At 41.2% G+C, this 20826-nt stretch overlaps 1 protein-coding gene across 1 annotated transcript in view; it reads right to left on the minus strand.

The window, feature by feature from the left end:
* Window positions 1–2662: 2662 nt before the first annotated feature.
* The window catches only part of rasgrf2a (Ras protein-specific guanine nucleotide-releasing factor 2a), a 34595-nt gene continuing 16431 nt past the window's right edge, over window positions 2663–20826 (minus strand). The window contains exons 15-28 of the mRNA XM_026943854.3: window positions 20436–20528; window positions 19666–20069; window positions 18493–18630; window positions 18205–18294; window positions 17203–17309; window positions 15187–15299; window positions 9205–9265; window positions 8744–8847; window positions 7575–7659; window positions 7261–7458; window positions 6995–7074; window positions 6786–6903; window positions 5090–5158; window positions 2663–4833 (exon numbers count right to left, since the gene is read on the minus strand). Coding sequence (XP_026799655.3) covers window positions 4735–4833; window positions 5090–5158; window positions 6786–6903; window positions 6995–7074; window positions 7261–7458; window positions 7575–7659; window positions 8744–8847; window positions 9205–9265; window positions 15187–15299; window positions 17203–17309; window positions 18205–18294; window positions 18493–18630; window positions 19666–20069; window positions 20436–20528 — 1759 coding nt within the window. The 3' untranslated portion in view covers window positions 2663–4734. The remainder of the gene's footprint in view (window positions 4834–5089; window positions 5159–6785; window positions 6904–6994; window positions 7075–7260; window positions 7459–7574; window positions 7660–8743; window positions 8848–9204; window positions 9266–15186; window positions 15300–17202; window positions 17310–18204; window positions 18295–18492; window positions 18631–19665; window positions 20070–20435; window positions 20529–20826) is intronic.

Raw genomic sequence — 20826 nt, forward strand, 5'->3', positions numbered from 1 at the left:
TGACAATCTAGTGCCTCCTGGGCCTCTGTACTATGATATTTGAATTAAATTAATTGACTCAGTAATTTAACACCCTCCACTGGCTCACATTGCTTGTAGTGCTGTCTGCAGGAGCTCTTGCCTAGAGCATTTCAATAAGGGCCAGGAGTAACTGTGCCACTGTGTTAGAGATACAATTCACATTCGCCAGGGTATCATATGCTTTCACAGACCAGCATGTGAGCTCTTTTTTATTTGAGCTATATGCAGTGTAAATTTATACTCAGACTATATACTATTTTTGAAGCTATTAACATCAGCCTGTATACTATTAATGAAGCCACCAGTGTTTCTGCTGGAGGCACTGATTGAAACCTTAGTACTTCTGCATCTGGCATTGCAGCTGGGAGCCATTGAGACTCCATCAGAGTCTATCTCTTTAGCTCTGCTTAGCTCCTCTAAGCTCTGCACTTCACTTTATTGGGCTATTGCATTGCTGATGACAGCTGTTGCATTTGGCTCATACTCACTTCCAGCTCTACCCTGCATTTTAATGCAGTAAAGTCGCTCACTCTTCCCATTCCAGGGCGCTGAGCAGACATGTCTTCTGCCCATTTCTGTTCCTGCCGCAACAATGCAGCAAAGGAGCTTAGGTATTTCTTCCTAGAGGGATCAGCAGCAGTATCAGCATTGTGCTGCAGTTAGGACAATTTGGGCACTGATCATTATTTATTATTAATTCCACTGTGGCCTGGCAGAACAAACAGCTCACCATCTAGCTCTGGAATACAAGGAGTTGGAAAAGATGGACAATGTTCGGTAATTCACAATAAGTTATGAGATTATGAATTTGAAAAGCAGGAAGTCTGTTACTCTTTTTTGCTGTGTGTTGGCAGCGCCAATTGTGCTACAGGAAAAATAGACCATGTGTGTGTTTTAACAACACAGTCACACATGGGGAGAATATTAATATGTTTTCAAATTTAGAGAACCAGAAGCAGACACCGAACGTACACCATGGTTTGTCTTTGTATGTGCGGCATCTGTGCTAAGCTCCTTCAAGCTTTGATATGACACTATCCACAAAGTGGGACTTAGAATAAAACTGTTTGAGAATTTAAAACATAAAGAAATAATAATGAATAAACAAACAAACAATAATAATAATAATAATAATAATAATAATAATAAACAATTATAATATACTCATCAACCATTTTATTAAGAACACCTGTACACCTGCTCATTCATACAATTATCCAATCGGCCAATCATGTGGCAACAGCACAATGCATAAAATCATGCAGATACAGGTCAAGAGCTTCAGTTATTGTCCACATCAAACATCAGATTGGGGGAAAATGTGATCTCAGTGACTCTGACTGTTGCATGGTTATTGGCTTTATGCAGAAAGGTGCGAAAAACAAAAAACTCCAGTGAGTGGCAGTTCTGCAGCTACAGTGGTCAGAGACTCACTGATATTGGACAGGAGTGGAACCTGATGTGGTCTTCTGCTGTTGTAGCCCATCTATCTCAAAGTTTGATGTTTTGTGCATTCTAAGATGCTTTTCTGCTTACCACCATTAGTTAATTGAGTTACCAAAGACTTTCTGTCAGCTCTAAACAGTCTGGCCATTCTCCTCTGACCTCTAATCAAGGCTTTTCCACTCATAGAATTGCTGCTCACTGAATGTTTTTTGTTTAATGTGAACTCTGCTGTCACATGACTGTCTGATTGAATAAAAGCAGGAATAAGCAGGGGTACAGGTGTTCCTAATAAAGTGGTCAGTCAGTGTGTACTTGATTCCACATACAATGCTTACTTTGTGAAGGGATGTGAGTGTTTATAGATGACTATTTGAAACTAATGTATAAAAGTAAAAAAATATTAGCTGAGTGTGTTGGATCACACAACTCTGTGCAATGTACAAAACAGAATTAAACAATTACACTGCACAGTAACATTTTAAATAAGCAAATGGCTTAGGTCATTCAACTGAATTTGTTAACTTAAATTATAAAAAAAAATCTTGACAAAGAAAAAAAGGCAAACGTAACTTTGAAAGAATATTCTGGCATGCTAAAACATCATTATTACTATTATTATTATTATTATTATTATTATTATTGCTAGAGAGGTTTTAACTCCCTTGTATTCAGGTATTAAGATACTAAGAAATCCATTCAAACATTTTCATTTTCTCTTGGACAGCAAATGGTACAAATGTTTTAGTAATTAGGAAGTATGCTAGGACTAATCAAACAAAAAGACCTTGCCCGTGGTAGTTTAGTATTTCTGAATAACAGAGTGGAATGCATTTAATATAAATACATGGCATTAAATCAACATGTGCAAAACTAATAAATACCTCATTAAACATAAATCAGACATTTGTGTTATGGGAACATTGAGTCTGCTATCACCAAAAAAGTGATTTGTATTCAGGAAACTACCAATTGTGGAAATCAAGTAAATAATTTATTACAATAAAGCAGCATTTCTTTTTCTTTTCTATTTATATCATCGCTAATATGAAGTCACAGATAACTAAAGGTGCTTTGCAGGGTTGAACCCTGCCATTGCATGTTTCACTGTCCTCCAGGAGGTGGCGTCACTGTTACTGTCATACACCACACTGAACATCTTCAGAGCCATTTAAAAATAAAGAGACAAAAACAAGTGTTGAAATGTGACCCTGTTTATAAAATTTAGGTCTGTCATACCATCAGTACCTTATTTCACTAAGGCATTGTGTTTCAGCATATCTCTTAATGATATCCTCTTTCAGTGCCAAACATTTTAAAATGTAAGAAATTCCAAATCACTCTGTCTTCGAGTATGAAATGGACCTTTTTGGAATTACACAGATATTTTGTATTCAGAAAAAAAGGCACAGTATGACCTGAGTATTCAAATAGAAAATATACTATATCTAACATTTTAAATTTCAGATAAATATTACCTCATAAGAAAGATGACAATAGAAACAGTATAATGAAATTGATGTATCTATGTACAGTTGAGGCCAAAAGGTTACATACACCTGGGATAAAAACATTCAAACTCAATTCTTCACAACTCCATACATTTCATGTTAGTATACATGTCCTGTGTAAGGGTATCTACTTTATATCCATATAATAGCTAAGAGGCAGATTTGTTACAGCTGTTATTTACTATATCAGATTTTCAGTGGGTCAGACGTTTACATACACTTTGTTAGTATTTGGTGGCATTGCTTTTTAATTGCTTGAACTTGAATCAAATGCTTGGAGTAACCTTCGACAAGCTTCTCACAATACTTTGCTGGAATATTTGCCCATTCCTCCTGACAGAATGAGTAAAATTCAATTTCTTGCTCAGACATACTTTTTCAGGTTTTTTTCTGTCAGGGCTTTTTGATGGCCCCTCCAATACTTTCTCCTTGACATCTTTAAGTCAATTTGTTAATTTTTTTTTAGGTATGATTAGGATCATTGTTCTACTGGAAGACCCAGATGTGACCAAGTTTATACTTTCTGGCTGATGTTTTGTGGTGTTGCTTCAGTATTTCTAGTTAATCTTCCTTTCTCATGATGCCATCTATTTTTTTGAAGGGCACCAGTCCCTTTTCCAGCAAATACTCCCCACAACATGATGCTGCCACCACCATACTTCACAATGGGGATGAAAAATTAAAAGCCTCACTTCAGATTAAAGGTCTCACCCTTTTTCCTCAATACATAGCGCTGATCATTATGGATAAACAGTTCAATTTTTGTTGCATCTGACCAGAGAACACTCCTCCAATAGGCTGGTTATCACCTGCAAACTTCAGTCTGGCTTTTTTTAGACCAGTCTTGGACTAGGGGCTTCTTCCTTATGCAATAGCCTTTCTGGCCATGGTGATGTAGGACTCTCTTAACTGTGGATGTACATACTCTGGTATCTGATGCCTCCAACTCCTTTACCAGTTCTTTTGTTGTGGTTTTGTTGAATCTTTCAGGCCAAAGTTTGTTCATCCCTGGGAATTAGTCTGTGCCTCCTTCCTGAACAATGCACTAGTGTCAAGCAGGAAGGCCTATTGCGCAGTCAGGATTAATGCATTGTTCAGTGGAGCTGAGGTCAGGGCTCTGCTCCGGTCCCTTGAGTTCTTCGACAACCTTGGCAAACTATGTCTTTCTGGACCTTGTGCACAGGGACACTGTCATGCTGAAACAGGTTTGTGCCCCTTAGGTCCAGTGAAGGGGAATCTTAATGCTACAACATACAGTATAAAGACAATTCCAGATAAATTTTTTGTGCTTCCACCTTTGTGGCAGCAGGTTGTGGAAGACCCACATATGGGTGTGATAATCAGGTGTCCACAAACCTTTGGCCTTATAGTGCACCTTCAGCTCCACTCCACAAGGAACCAGACTTGTGGAGGTCCACAATTTTTTTCCTGAGAACTTTGCTGAGTTTCTTGGATTTTCCAATGGTATCAAGGGCAAAAAGGCAATGGCTTCAATGGCTTGCCAATAGAAATGAATGTTAACATGAAGTGTATATATATAAAAAGATTTAATATCTTTAGCCTAGGTGTATTCAAACTTTTGGCCTGAACTGTATAAAAGTTATGTGCTGACTTCTTGAACAGACTGGAGAGATAAGCAGGATCTCTCATCATTTCCACATTCACTTAAGCGTTCCCTGGCCTGCTGCCAAAATAGGAAGTTTTTTTTGTCCATATGCTATGTTCCAGCATGGTCCAGCAGAAGTGCTAAAACTTGACTTCAGTTGGCAGGTGCGAGTCTTGGTTCAAGCCTTAGAGACAGTTCATATAGAGTGTCATCATCCATAACGAGCGTTTTGTCAAGTAGGAACTGTGTCACCTGGTCAGAAAAGAGGAGGAGTGTAAATTTCAAAATGCTTTCAAAAGCCAGAAATTCTACAAAACAAAGAGTAACATCTTTAATACAACTGCTCAAATAGTAATTGCTTAAACAGCTTTTAAAAGCTGAAATTTTAAATACCTGAATCAGAAGTGTTATTGATTGGTTGTGATAAACTCACACAAACTGCTTTGTGATTAAGATTAGCATCTGCTCCTCTAACATATACTGCTCCAGTGATCACTAGTTAAAGTACCTTGGGTTGATGTTCTATCCTGTAGGGGGCCTGTTGAAACTGTCGTATCTCTCTTATGATGTGAGAAATCTACAGATTACAAACAGGGATAAATACAGAATATTATAGAGGAGGACCATTTTTTTTCCTTTACTGTTCATACTACCAACATATAAAACAGCATCTATATCTATCAGGGTGAGTCAGATGAAAACCTTAAAAGTTTGACATAAATTGAATAAATTAGTTTCAGTCTGGACAGTTGCTAAGCGCTGGAACATGTGCACTGAATGGAATAGAGATTATATAGAAGAATGATACACTTTTGTGTCACCTATTTGCAATAAACAATGCAAAATCTTAAAATAATAATAATAATAATAATAATAATAATAATAATAATAAATAAGGTTTTCATCTGAATCACTCTTGTGTATCAGCCAGAGAGAAACAAGCTTGTTACCCTTAATGGTGTCGCTCCAGATTAGGATTTTCTAGGACTTTGCACAGTAAAATTTCCAATGTTGAAATAAGATGTTTGACATGAGTCAGTATCTAAATGTGTCAGAATGGCCTCAAATGTTCAAAAAAAGTTCAAAGAGAAAGGTATGCAATTTATCAGGTTCTTTCCTTGTGCATTAGGATGTGTGTATATTTAGAAATGCCCTTGACTACAGGTATGCAGAAACCCCTTAGTGGTAGAAAAGTGTAATCTTGGGTAAACTGATGATTCGGAACTCCCATCTCACTTATTGTCAATCATCACTTTGGTGAGAGTGATGAGTGGCTCATCAGTTGATTTTGTTTCCCCAGTGCAATTTTTTTCTCTGCCAGCAACCTGCCCCACTTTTGGAGAGACCAACAAAATGCAGCAGTAGCCCTTTGCACATGCAAGTGCTACTGTAGGGGTATTATCCACAGGTCTGATATTTCACAACCAACTATGCACCAAGTAATGACACATGACTTACATGTATTCATATCACTCACAATGCAGCACTTTACATTTCAAATACAGTGACAGAAAAGACAATGAGGGATTTTCAACCCATCGCAGCTTTTCCGAATGTAATTAGGGCCAGAGAATGCACACATGTAGCCACAAAATCACCTTTGTTTATGATGTGTGGTGATTTGAGGGTGATTCTTTATGCAAATACATGTGGGATTTATCAGCATCCATTTTGTATAGTTGTGCATACATATGTCTGATAAATGCTAATTTTCTTGTGTGTACTTGGCAGTTCATACACACAGAATTACAACTTGTTCTATGCACTCTTTGATAAATGAGTCCCCAGGCACACAGTAAATGGCTTCATTGCAAGCATGTGCATCAGTGTAAAACATTGCTACTAATGTCTTTACCAGTAAAGTGTTGGTCTCTTTACTAAGGGTACTTAACCTAATACAGGCACCATACTGGGCATTAAGCCTGTCTTTACTCCTAGTATTTCTGATAATAGTTAACCTGTTGTCTTGCTAGCAAATTTGGCTATGTGTTTACACAATGTAAGTTAGCTTAATGTTAGATAGTTTGCTACCAACCATGGTTGCTGATTTACACAATACTGTATAATAGGTCAATGTTAGCTAGCTTGCTAACTCTTGGTTTTTATATATTACTAATATATAGTATGTATACATTTTCTTGAAGCAGAAAAAAAACCCATGGAAACTGAAAGAAATGTTTGGAAAAAACATGCCTTAGACCCACCATTCTCATTTTGGAGAAATTGACCAGCCCCTCTTCTGTGAAATTTGGTGTACCTTCCTCAATAAATGCCAAGTCTGTTAGGTACATGCCCAAATATGGTACACATGGAGGATTGCAGCTGTGGGCGGTAAACAAAAAATATTATACATTATTCTAGAAACATCATAGCTTATACAAAAATGCCAACTCAGTATAAATTACAAGCTTACTTCTTCAGGGTTTCCCTTAGGTTTTTAAATCTTCCTTCAGAAGACACTGTTTTCTGCAGCCTGTCCATCAGTGCTTTAGTCTAATGAAGGAAAAATGCAATTAACCAACCAACTTTGCATTTATGTTATAATAGTCAAAACAGTTACATTCTTTCAGAATGAACCAAACATTTAATAACCAATATTTCATATACCTCTTCCTTGGTTAGGTTCTCAAATTTTGTAGTATTAAAATGAGGTTATTTAACTTTTGCATGCCAGTGTACCTGCTTGCAGACTTTTGCCCAGGTCTTTTTCAGCCTGTATATGGCACTGCGATTGAGAGCAGATGTGATTTCCAGCACTCCGTTGTAGTTGTTGAGGCAGCGACAGATATCGGCCACTGCCAACCATTTCTCAATTGAGTTGGCCCTGGAGCTCACCTCTGTGTGGGACATGATCTCAGATGCCACCAGATTACTCATCTGTGTGTGTGTGTGTGTGTGTGTGTGTGTGAGAGAGAGAGAATATTAGCTGAAAGAATATGATCAAACTTGCTCGAGTGTTTTAAATCTTTGATTTGTTTTCTATGCTTGCCTACATCATTGAAGTGCTGACTAGTCTTCATGATGTAAGGAGTTCTTTCATTTTTGTCCACTTTCATCCATCCTTGGCCAAGAAATTCCCTGATGGAAGCAACAGGCATATTATAACAGTTCAACAGAGAGGTCACAATAGCTCACAGGTTCCCAAACCTGGTCCTGGAGTACCCCTGTGCTGCACATGTTAGTGCTTTCCCTAATCGAACACACCCACATAAGCTAATCATAAATTAACAGCTCTTCCTGAGTTGAAATGGGTGTGTTAGATCAGCAAAAACACTAAAATGTGCAGAACAGGAAGTACTCCAGGAGAAGGGCTAGGGACCTTTTCTTTCGTGAAACCCTTCTTTCTTGAATCCCCTTGAATTCTTGAAACCCTTAAAGGTTCTATGATAGCTAGGTATAGAAAGCAATGCCACTATCCTTATCCATTTCTGTATCCAGATTTAAACCCAGAGTGGGTATGACCTAAACTGAAAGGTTCCTTCCTTCCTTCCTTCCTTCCTTCCTTCCTTTCTTTCTTTCAGAGGTAGAAACTCAGCCTCAGCCAGCCTCAGTTTCTTTTTTTATATAATTTTGAGTAGTATTTTACTACTTGTGCCTATCAAGTCAGCAGTGGTACCTCCATAAAACTTTTATTGTCATGGGTAGAGTTACATAATTGGAGAGTGACACACGTATTCGTCTAGGATACGCACTGGACCAGGATTCAGATAGCCCTAGGCTCTAAATGGTGGCAGAGTCATGGCAAGCTGTGGTGGAGAACTGCTATATAGGTGTTTCTCTATCAGGAAAAGTTGCAAGTAGAACTCAACAAACCTAACAACCCTTAATAATCCAAAACAACTCTTGAAAATTCTTTTAATTTTCTAAAAGTGTAGTCATGTATGCTCATGTAGTGGTTGTAGTACTGGAGGTGGAAGCATAGTTCAGCATGGGTTTACACTGTGAGGGAAATGTTTGGGGATGAGCTAAAGGGATACTGACTAACATGGTACACCTGAGCCCTGTTGTCCCATTTATGTCATCTCTTTCTGTACCTTTCTATCAATCTTCTGAGAGAGGTCTACACAAGCGTACAGACAGAATATCTGGATTATAGAATAACTCAAATCTTATTCATTTTCTATTTACTACTGTTTAGCAGGATCTACTGAAAGATACTCACTCATAGGGAATACTTCTGAACACAATGTGGTCCAGTAAGGTGATTTGCTCAGCCAGCTCCATGGCAGACAGAGAATCAAAACACTCCATTTTGGGGTATTCAGCCTAGGAACCACACAAACACACACACACACACACAAACACACACACATAAACAAAATTATATACAGTATATGGCAGTGTATGTACAATATGTAGGAGGTGAATTACAGTAAACTCTATATACTAATTCAGCTATTAGGAAATACTAAGCTATAGCTATTACACCTAAAAGATCTGTTCAACAATTATATAATGATTTATTTGACTGAGCTAATGTAGCTACCTACAGAAGAGATAGCGAGGAGGAGCTAGCATTGATTCTTTATTTGATTGTGGTTTGGCTGATGAGGACATAAGCTTTTTAGCTCAATATTTCGCTATTAACAATCAATACACATACTAATTCTGAAGTGCACAGACCGTTTGGAGAACATCTTTGATTTTAAGCTGCGTGTCATCTGGTTCCTCTTGAGAAAGGGCACTGAAGTAGAAAAAAAGCACATTTTAATAGCAGTGTAGCTCTAGATACAGGAAATGTAGATGCCACTTTGGGCTATGTTGCATAGGTATATGTTGCCCTTCTTTTGTGACTTTCCATGTTGTCTCCATTGAGTTTCACTTCATTCAGAGTGCACACAGATTTTTGCAAATATGCTGGAATATGCAGCATTTGGATGTAAGGATCACTGACACCTGCAAAATAATCACTTTTCACATGAGAAGCTTGGAGAATGTGTTTTAATTTCATAAGGAACTTCATGCAGAAGTCATGCAGGAGTTGTCTGTCAAGTTAGCTTTAGCTTTATGTGCAACATAAAATTTTAAAAAAATTTTATTTTATTATTTTTTTTTTTTTTACATTTTTACTAGTATAAATAACCTGGAAAGTTTGTAAAACATGATTAAAAAAGTGGAATCAGCACAAGTGTATTATGTGGCTGGGAAAACAATTGGTTACTGTCCGTAACCCTGGTTCTTTGAAACATCGAGTGGAGAGATCCATCTATGGGAAGGGCATCCATGCCTGACCTCTGCAGAAGCATCCATTTGCACCAAGTCTGGCTTTGACAGACAGGAGCACATGTCCAATGACAGGTATAGGCATGCGCCTTACCAGAGTGCATAAAGGACCTGCACACACTAGTCTTCTTCAGTGAGCCTATTCGCTTGTCGTGTGGCAAGCAGGGCAAGGCTGTTGAGACAGAGCCTCCAGCACCATGGAGAGGTCCCACTCCAGAACAGCTCTTCTAGTGACTGGAAGGGAACGGTGAGAGCCCTTCAGGAACCTGTGAACGAGTGGGTGTTGTCCCACTGTCGTGCCGTTGAACCCAACAAGGCATGAAGCAATAGCCGCTAAGTAGACCTTAATAGTGGAAAAGGATTTACCACCGTCCATAAGGTCTTGCAAAAAGCATAAAACATCCGAAACCAAACACTGATATGACATCAGCCAGCGCCCATCACAGCACTCCTCGAACACACACCACTTACAGTCATATAGGGAGTGTGTGGAGGAGGCCCTAGCACTCTGTATGGTGGCATCCACATGTGGAGGGAGCCCCACTGCGTTCAGGTTTTCCCTAGAGGGCCACCATATCTGGGTGAGTGTGATAGATTTCCCTGTTTGCCTGAGACAGGAAGTCTGTGCATAATGGGAGGGGCCACAGCTAAGCATACAAAACAGGAATTATCTCTGCCAGCCATGGTGCTTTGAGCCACCTGGACACCACCAGAATGAGGGTCAGGCTCTGAACTCTCATCCTGGCCATGGTGGGGGCTATTAGGCAAAGGGGAGGGAATGTGTAGAGCAGCACATTAGGCCACAGATGGGCTAGTGCCTCCACGCCATGGGCTAGTGCCAGAAGAACATAGGACAATGGGTGTTTTCGCGTGAGGCGGAGAGATATACGGTTGCCTGACCGAATCTCTACCACAGCAAACCCACTACTTGAGGGTGGAGGCCCTAGTCTCTGTAGAGTGGGATCCCCCTCAACAAGAGGTCTGCACCCCTGTTCAAAATGCCCAGGACAAGGGTCGCACGTAACCAGAAAGTGCCACTGCTCCATACTAAAAGCCTGTGAGGTAGAGCATGAAGCTTGGGGGAGTGCATCCCTCATTGGCGATTGATATGTGCTACAGCCGTGGTATTGTCGCAGCGTACCAGCACATGATGCCCCTGGAGGTGAGCCAGAAATGTTTCAGAGCCTTCCAAACTGTAATGAGCTCCAAATAATTTATGTGGGCTGAGTGAAGCTCGCTTGCTTTGCCCCTGTTGAGGTCGCATCTGTCATTACAACTTTTCACAACATAACCGCCCTGGGAACGTAAAACTTTGCATTCTTCCAGTGGCTCTGGGCTGCTGAGCACGAGTGCATCACTGTGATGGAGCAGCAGAGATCACGTAAAGGGCTGAGCTGGTGGCATAAAACCCACTTCATGAATGCCCTCATTCTCAGAAGGCCCAGAGGCAAAACCTGAATAGCTAATGCCATAAGACCCTGTAGTCTGAGACATGTGCAATATTGTACCTTCACCCCCTCCTTGAACTGTGAGATGCAATTCATTAGGGAAAGAAAGCGCTCTTGTGATGCACGCATAGTTATTGAATTCAGCTCCAGACCCAGCAATATGACATTCTGATTGGGGGTGAAACTGCTTTTGCTCACATTCACTCTGAAGTAGAGCAATATGTGTGCGTGAGCACATGATGAGTGTTGTGCACCACTTTCTCTCTGGAATTGGCTATAATTAGCCAATCGCCTATATATGTTAGGATCCTGAGACCCGTCATTCTCAGCGGGGCTAAATCTGCTTCTGCACACAGACAGAACACTCTCGGACTCAGTGAGATGCCAAAAATAAGAATTGTGAATTTGTAATGTATGCTATGGTAGGCAAAATGAAGAAATTTCCTGTGCGGGGGATAGATGCTTATATGGGTACAAGCATCTTTCAGATGGACTGATGTGAACCAGTCGTTCTGATGAATTAAACAAGAAAGAGTGCCATGTGTCAACATTCAGAAAGCGTATTTCCTCAAATGTTTGTTCAAAACTCTGAGATCCAAAATAGAATGAAGAGAGGCATCCTTCTTTGGAAACAGGAATAACGAGAGTGAAATCCCTGATGGCATAGATGTGGGGGTACCACTCGAATCGCGCCATTCTCGAGTAGGGAGGAGACTTCCTCTTTCAGAACGTGAGCGGAGCTCTCCTCTGTGTGAGTACAGATAACTAAGCTGAAACACGGGGGTCTGTACTCCTTGATTATAGTCCGAATCACCCACTTGAGGGCCGACACAGACTGCCAGGCTGTTATGTGACTCTCAAGAGTTCCCACCTGGACCAGGGAATCGCTCAGAGCTGCGAACGTGGCCAGTTTGTTCATTTGTGATACAATGGCACCATCTAGCGGACATCTTGGGGTCGACATGTGGGGCTGCCAGGAGATGTTGTCTCTTGGGAACGAACACATTTGATTCACATTTGAGTTTTTATAATATTTTTTTGTGTTTGGGGAACACTGGGGCTGAAGCCTTTATTGAATGTGTGAGAGCTATGTGTAGGGAGCTGTGTGGTGACACTGCTTGTGCACATTTTCTCACTGAATTCCCCAGAATTCCTACGTGGATGCCCCCCAGCATGAGCTGTGAGGGGGAACACACTCTGGGCAACACTGACTGACCCCACTGACCCCACTGACAGAAGGCCTCCTTTTCTTGTATGGGTGAACTAGAAGGGCAAAACTGGAGTCCTGAGGGCTGGCTGCCCGGGAACATGGACTCAAAGCCCCCTCAGAGCCATGCATCAGGCCAGCCGTTTCCATTTCTGAGTGGGGTTAGGGGCTTTCTTGGCTGCGACTGCGGGCTTGGCAGAAGCGGCATTCTGGAAATGGCGTCCTGTGGCAGGGCGATTGTGTGGCCACACGGGGGGCCTAGCGTGACACAGATTTTCTCGGTAAGCACAATTTGAAAGCCTCATCCTCTTTCTTTTTATCATCACAGTGCTGTTGCATCAAAGCGATGGCAGGACCAAAAAGGCCTGGCCTTGCCCCGCTTGCCACACGACAAGCGAATAGGCTCACTGAATGCGCTGCTTCTCACTATCGGGAGACCCGATAGATTAAGCCAGAGTGCATGCTCTCCAACCACCGAGAGGGCCATAGAATGCCTGCTCACCTGGATAGCTTGGCGTGCATTACCAAGGACGTGGTCATTAACAGTGATAATCTCCTTCCAGAGCAAGGGTGAGGGACACCCTTTCTCCAGTTGCAGCCCCATGTCGACCAGGGGCTCGGCCTAGTATGCTGAAAGAAGCGAGGAGACGTTGAGGGCTCTGACAGTCAACTGTGAGGCCTTATAAGAGGCCTGGTGAACGGACGCAGAAAAATGGTCCATTTTGCTGGGGAGAGTGGGCTTGGGGGATGCAAGCAGGCCACCTTGGGAGGGGTTAAGGAGTCTGGCGATAGTGGACTCAATGTCGGGGGGGGTCACCCATGCCGAGAGTCACCATATCCTTAACCTCAAGTCTCCCCAGCAGTGTTTCATGTGCTTGCCACATGCGGGGAGCTGTTTTGTCGGGCTGGGAGGGGGTCCCAGGACTTTCCAATCATAAACATCCCTCTCTTGGTCAGTGGCACTTTGTAGAGCCGGCCATTTGATATTGAGGCGAGCGACCGCTCTCTCACAAAATTCGAAGAGGTAAGACTGAGGTAAGGCAGCGGGGCATTAGCCTGGGGAGTTAAAGAAGATGTCCTCATCTTCCAAACCCTCTAGAAGGCCTGCATCGTCACGTGGCTGGTTAAACCTGGTGGAAGCCGAAGCCGGTTTAGAATACGCCATGGCGGCAAAACACAGAGCTCAGTTGAGCCCGTAAGGTGGGCAGTTGTAGGACAGGGGAAAAAGCTTGAGAGGAGGCGGGCAGCCAAATAAGTATTGCGAGTGTGGGCGGCTTGCAATGAGTAACACAGCTAACCTGGCTAGCAAGACAAACATGCCTGGTGGAGGCTGATCCAAGGGACATGTCCTCCTGCAGACAAAAGGTGCAAGTCAGTAATCCAGCGAGCTGTGAGCACAAAATAAACCAGAGGTTGCGAGAAGCGAATGTCCTGAGGAAGAGTAGCGCGTACAGGTCCTTTACGCACTCAGGTAAGGGGCGTGTCTCTATCTGGCATTGGACATACACTCCTGTCTGTCAAAGCCCTTCCCATAGGTGGATGTTGAACACGAGATGATGAAAAGGAACTGCAGTCCAATGTGGAGAGCTGGTCTCTGTTTACATGGGCCTCCTGTCAGTCCTTTTATAGACATTTTTTATAATGTCCCTTCACTCTGTTCCCATCTTTTACTGTTAGCAAAAAACATTCAATGAAATGAAATGAAAATGAAAAGAAATGCAGTAAAATGAGACTAAACTTTGGTAGTATGTCTTCCAAAATGAAGAAATGTATTACTAGCAAATGGGATGAAGTTGGATGTTAAATTTATAATGAATATGTCGTTGGAACGGTATTTCAACATGAAGCTTCATGTCTTCAGGTTATTATTATATATGGATTTATGGATTTATATATATAATGATTTACTATTATTATAGCTAGTAGATTTGAAAGTATTAACAGCAGTAAATTGCTTATATACAGACTATATGCTGTATATAAACACATTAACAGATTTGTAAAAATCAGTTGAACATAAAGAGAGTTCTATCCTATTTTATTAGGGTAGAGCTGCATTTCTACATAGACTTGCATTGGCTTATGAGTGATTCTCACCCCTGCTAATGTGGCAATGGCAATAACATATGAAGGCAGGAAGCCGTGAATCTCTGAAACCCAGCAACACGCAGGGCCCAAAGGAGCAAAAAAACAAATGCAATCTTAAGAAAGCTTAAAAAAGAAAATGGAAAGCACACATTTCTGAGTGTTATATGCTTTGGAAGTTAGGAGGACAAGTGGTTAGGCCTTGGCGCTCTCACCACCGTGGCCTGGGTTTGATTCGCAGCCAGGGGGTGCACTCCCATTGCCGGTCCCAATCCTGGATAAAATTGGGGAGGGTTGTGTCAGGAAGTGCACCCAGCTTAAAACCTATGCCAAATCAAATATGTGGACCAATGATCCGCTGTGGCAGCGAAAGAAGAAGAAGAACAACATATACTTTGGAAGTTATGAAACTGTGATGATGGAGTGCAAAAATCTCACAACTTGCAAAGATTGATGGCCTCAGTCTCTCAAGATGCTTCAATCTATATATACAGATTAAGGTCTCATGAGGCTTTATTTGTTTTGAATTTTACAATCACATAACAGTCAACATGACATGAAGGCTACAAAATCTATATATGTTGCTATAAAACTATATAAAGGTAATGTCAGTGATGAGAGTGATAAGACTTCTGGTACAACCTTAGTATATTGGTTGTGGCTTTTCTTTCCTGAGGTAGCAGGTCAGGATCCCTCAGCACTTCCTCTAGCAGAGTGATCACTCCCGCCTTCAGTTCACCATTCATATCAAAGTCCTGTGCAGCACACACACACACACACACACACACACACACACACAAATTACATTAATTAATTAATTCATTCATTCATTCTTTTTCAGTAAGCTCTTTATTCTGGTCAGGGAGCCTATCCCAGAAACACTGGGCAAAAGACAGGAATACACTCTGAATCGGATGCCAGTCTACCACAGTACACACATTATATCATGGCCAAAAATTTTTTGTCAGAAAACAGAAAAATCACACCATTCATGGCAACATCAAGCCAATTGTTTTGATAAAAACAAAAAGTGTCATGTTCTTCCTTGGCCCCGACACGTATAGAGAGTGGTGTTAGCGGTGCAGAGCTGTAGGGGGCCTGTTGACATTTCACTGCAATCATTTCCATGTGTAGAATAAATGTGATGAGCAGATCAACTCTGACAAAGGAATAAGGCATAAGAATCCAGGGAGTAACTGCACCATACTTAAGTAATAATAGTAGAAAGTTTTAGCACAGCACACACAGTTTTCAGTGAAACAGACAACTCAAACTGCTTGAATGGATTTGCAGGAAACCTGAAAGGTATATTGCTTGAATGACAGAGAAAAATCTTTCACCTGCTGTGCAGATACATATGTATAAGACATGCTCACTCTCTTTAGGTATGCAATGGACTTCCTGTTGATCTTCTTGGTTTTTCATTCCCTGCACACCTATTGCTCATTACTTGGAGTATACAGTATATGTCTAAAAGTCTTGTTTTTGCCTAGTCTGAACAGTATGAGCCAAGCTACTGTTTTTAAAACAGTGTTTTTATTGGCTTTTCAGAGATGATAATATTTAAAAGCATGAATTTAAAGAAAGATGTGATCTATTAACAAAAAGAAGACAAACATGAAGAACAATTCCCCATATCCGTAAGAGTTACAGGAGGAATCTTAAAAGAGAGCAGGAAAGAAAATACAAAAAGATAAAGATGTACTTGATCTTCAGTTACAATGCAGTTGGCTCCATACTTCCACATAAGGAAACAAGAAAGTGGGGAAGCAAGAAAAAAAAAAAGAAAATAAATAAATGAATAAATAAATAAAATAATAATAAATTAAACACTCATTAACACTCATTTCATATCCTGACTAATTATAGAAACCCTGAGTATATCAGATTTGATCAGCTCTATTTAACCTTTGCCAAGCTTCTAGGGCTGTTTTTAACCAATTCCAGTTCTTACTGCTTTATTGACCAAGAATGCGCCTTATTCCCAATTCCAAGACCTTGACCTAACCCAACTGTATCAAGAACCCCGAGATGTATCACAAGTGCCTTAGAGACAAGAGCTATGACAAGACAGTGACAATTCATTCACAGCTTCATGAATGGTTACATTATTTTGCTTTATCCTGGTCAGGATCATTGTGGCTCCGGAGCCTATCCCAGGAACACTGGATGTGAGATGGGAATACACCCTTGATGGGACACCAATCCATCAGAGGGCACCTTGCACATACACAATCACACGAGGAGCAATTTAGTGTAGCCAGTCCACCTACTGGCATGTTTTTGGGAGGTGAAACTGGAGTATGCAGAGAAAACCTGTACAGACACGGGAAAGCATGGCAAACTCCACACAGACAGTAACCCAAGCTCAGAATTAAACCCAGGACTCAAAACTATTTTCCAGTCACTACCTGCTTCAGATCAGATTGCTCTGCGATTCATCTTTATTCTGTGACTCAGTTGAGTTGCTTTACCTGGTCAATTTCCTACTCAATATGCACCCAAAAAATTTATTTCTGAAAAAACTGCACTTTATTGTTGGCTAAAGTTTTGAACTTAAACATACTATTCTCTTTTTTCTCTTTCTGTAAAAGGAGAAGTGTTTAGCTGTTTCATCATTTTGTAACATCAAGCGATAGAGGTGAATATGGAGCTGACCTGCGAGTGCTTGGAAACCCAGTGCCGCAGGACGTTGAGCACCCTGTTTGTGGCCGCCCGGCGAATGAGAAACTCCTTGTCGTATGACTTCTCTGGGCTGGTGAAACCTAGGGAGAGTGAGAGTAGCAAACTTTTTTGCAGTATTAGGCTATGACTGAACACAATGACTATTATAATCTTGAAGATACATTATATGGCCAAAAGTATGTGGACACCTGACCATCACACCCACATGTGCCATTTGAATATCCCATTCCAGATTTAGTCCCCCTTTACTATTATAATAGCCTCCACTCTTCTGGGAAGGCTTTCCACTAGATTTTGGAGCATGGCTGTTGGGATTTTCCTATTCAGGTACAACAGCATTCGGGAATCAGGGAAGGCCTGGGGCACAGACTGCATTCCAGTTCATCCCAAAGGTGTTCAGTATTGTTGAGGTCAGGGTTTTGTGCAGGCCACTCGAGCTCTTCCACACTAACCTTGGCAAACCATGTCTTCATAAAGCTCGCTTTGTGCACAGGGGCAGCGTTATGCTGGAACAGGTATGGGCCCCTTAGTTCCAGTGAAGAGAAATTGTAATGCTACAGCATAAAAAGACATCCTATACAATTGTGTGCTTCAGACTTTGTGGCAACAGTTTGAGGAAGAACCACATATGTATGTGATGATCTGCTCTCCCCATACATTTAGCCAGTATAGTGAATTTCACTACTAATCCCAGATGCTGGAGTAAACATTTTCAGAATTTGCAAGCATTAACTGATTACTACTAGACATTCAAAATGACCTGGATTAGTGAAATCCTGTACAGATAAATTATGATAGTTTCTTTAAAGTATCAGAATAGTTTCTTAGATAAAGATAAAGAATAGTATCTTTACCACTATACATTGTAAAGGTTTTTAAACCAATGCCAGCTGCCCTTTGGGACCTTGTCATGTTGGACATGGCCCAGTGAGAGATTTGGAATGGAGCTGTAATAGCTCATAAGTACTGTCTGACCTTGAGGGCCACTATGTCCAGCTGCTGCTGTGGCGATGGCAAAGGCGGAGGCAGGAGACACTGTACAGCGCAAATTCTCCATGGACTGACCTGTCAGATCCCAGCAGGGGATGCAGGTTGTCATTAAACAGCAAAAAACAAATATAATGGTGCTGTGCATGGCTTGGTACTGTTGTTGATTTTATCACTGGTGTCATAGTGAACAGTTGTGTGTGTACATGCACTGAAAATGTCACTATTAAAGCTTCTCACATAGAAAATATTATGGAGAAATGCTAAATCTTTTACCTCCTGGCTGTCTGTAACGGGGGTGTCGTGGGGTAGAGGAAGGGGTAGAGGGCAAGCTGCACAGAGATAAGTCTCCTGACTCAACAGAGGTAGGTGTCTCTGGGATGAACTTGTCAAATGACAAAGACTCTAAGAAATCTGTCAGGACACAAAATAACCTTACTTATTTAAAGGACTCTTCTGTGTTATTTAGGGCTAACAAAGTATTACACATTTAACACAGGCAGGCTAGATTGCCGAAACATATTCAAAAATGTACATATTGTGTGAAATGGTTCATAAGAGTACTGGGTAGAAAATAGTTTTAAGTTTTAATTTATAAGGTAGGAGTAAAATGTGAAAATATACTCTTGTCCTCCTGGTGGCAGCAGAGCAAATGGCACAGTGAAGTAAAAGATATCTAATTAGGGATACCACTGCTGCCCTCAGTTTCTCCAATTCCTGAGGCTTGAAATAAAGAAAAGACACCCAGGCAGCCATCCCAGACCTGAACCTGAGCCATCTACATTTAATTAGACATCATTTTCTTCTCAGGACAAAGAGGAACCTCAGTCCTCACACCATGTAAGACTGCAGAACAGCCCTTTTCTAAGCTCTGTTCAAGGATACATACTGTATCTGTGTGTGTGTGAATATTGCTGTGTTCATTATTGAAATATAACTCCACTTTGGACATGCAAACGGTATTGTAAGTATTAATATGATGCGGCCTACACTATGTGCATGTGATATCTCTTGAAATTCTTTTTCATGTAATTATGGTAAGTGGGTGAGTCAGTTAGGAACACCAGATGGTTTATTGTTTATTGTGATTAAGTTTATTGTGGTTAAGATTATTTGAAAATGGAGGTTATGGGGCTAACGAGGCGACCCAGTCATTAATCTTTTCTAAGCCAGTGCAGGTTGGGTAACCAAACGGCCAATCACATAAGAAGATAAGGACAAAGTTAATCCAAGTACTTCTTCTATTTTGGAATTAACAATAAACACAGTGTGGTGATACAGTCACTTTTACAATGACTATACCTGTAAAAGTTGGTGGAAAACTAAACTATAAAAGTAATAATAACCCTAAGGTCAATTTGTTCCTTTTTGGGTCAATTCTTATTTTTGAATGGGCAGTGGAAAAATCACCTGCTGATGAGCATCTCTACAAATTTTCACATGACTTACTTCGCTTAACGCTCCTCCTCAGCTTGCTACAGAAAGCATCAATACGTGGGAGTTCCCCACCTTCCTCTGGTGTGGTGGAGCCTAGCTCAGGTGAACTGAGGCCCTTGCTCAGGTCCAGTGGAGCCTTAGTATAGTTGGGTGGTGGAGAAGAGACCATGGGGTTGCAGGTGGATGTGGGACTACTGACCGCCAAGGACGAGGCTGAGAGATCCAGAGCCATGGCTTTACCCCCACTTACAGGTGAAGTGAGTGACAGTTTACGGCAATGCATAGGTGAAGATGTCCGGGAAGGGATTGAGAGAGGAGGAGGTGTAGAGAACTTGCGTGACAATCGGGGGGACTTGTTGTTCAGGAGCTCAGTGCCCCACGGGCCCTGGTTAGTGGCAAAAAAGAGCTCTAGAGACCTGGGAGACCAGAAGAGGTGCAGTGGTGTAGAGAGAGAGGAAGGTAGGGAGAAAAGCAGAGTGATTAATAAATACATAGCAACACTGTTTTCACTGAAGCAAGAAGCATGGTGGATTTACTCCAAAAACAGCATGTTTGTGCTGAAGCCAGAGAATCCCTAGAATCCCTAGGAGTTTAACACCGAACCTTATGGTTGCTGTGATGATGTAAGACATACACAGCACCAAAATTAGTATATAATTAAGAGACTGAGGTCATTAGCTATGATGCACAAGAAGATACACAAGTGTGAAATGAAATAAGAGAATGAGGATGGGATGAGAGACAGGAGGAGAAGGAGAAACATAGAGGCATGATAGATTTACTTAGACTGGTCCAAGGAAAGCCTTGTGATCTTCAGGCTGTAGTCTGGACAGATGGAGGAGATGGACAAACGGTCAGATGAGAGGTACTGAACCCTGTAAATGGCAGTGATAGTGGAGCAGGGAAGAAGGGAGAGGGTTGGGTTATAGCTCAATTTACTGTACACACTACCATTACACTTCGAACACAGTTTTTGGGTTTACAAAACTTTATGTACATGTACAGTGCATTGCATAAGTATTCACCTGCCTTGAAATTTTCACCGTTTTGTAGTGTTACAACCTGGAACTAAAATGGATTTAATTGGGATTATATGTCATGGATCTACATAAAATATGCCAAAGGTTGAACATCCCATAGAGTACCACTGAATCTTTTTTAAAAATGGAAATA

Source organism: Pangasianodon hypophthalmus, chromosome 17, assembly GCF_027358585.1.
Source record: "Pangasianodon hypophthalmus isolate fPanHyp1 chromosome 17, fPanHyp1.pri, whole genome shotgun sequence".
Classification (NCBI taxonomy): domain Eukaryota; kingdom Metazoa; phylum Chordata; class Actinopteri; order Siluriformes; family Pangasiidae; genus Pangasianodon; species Pangasianodon hypophthalmus.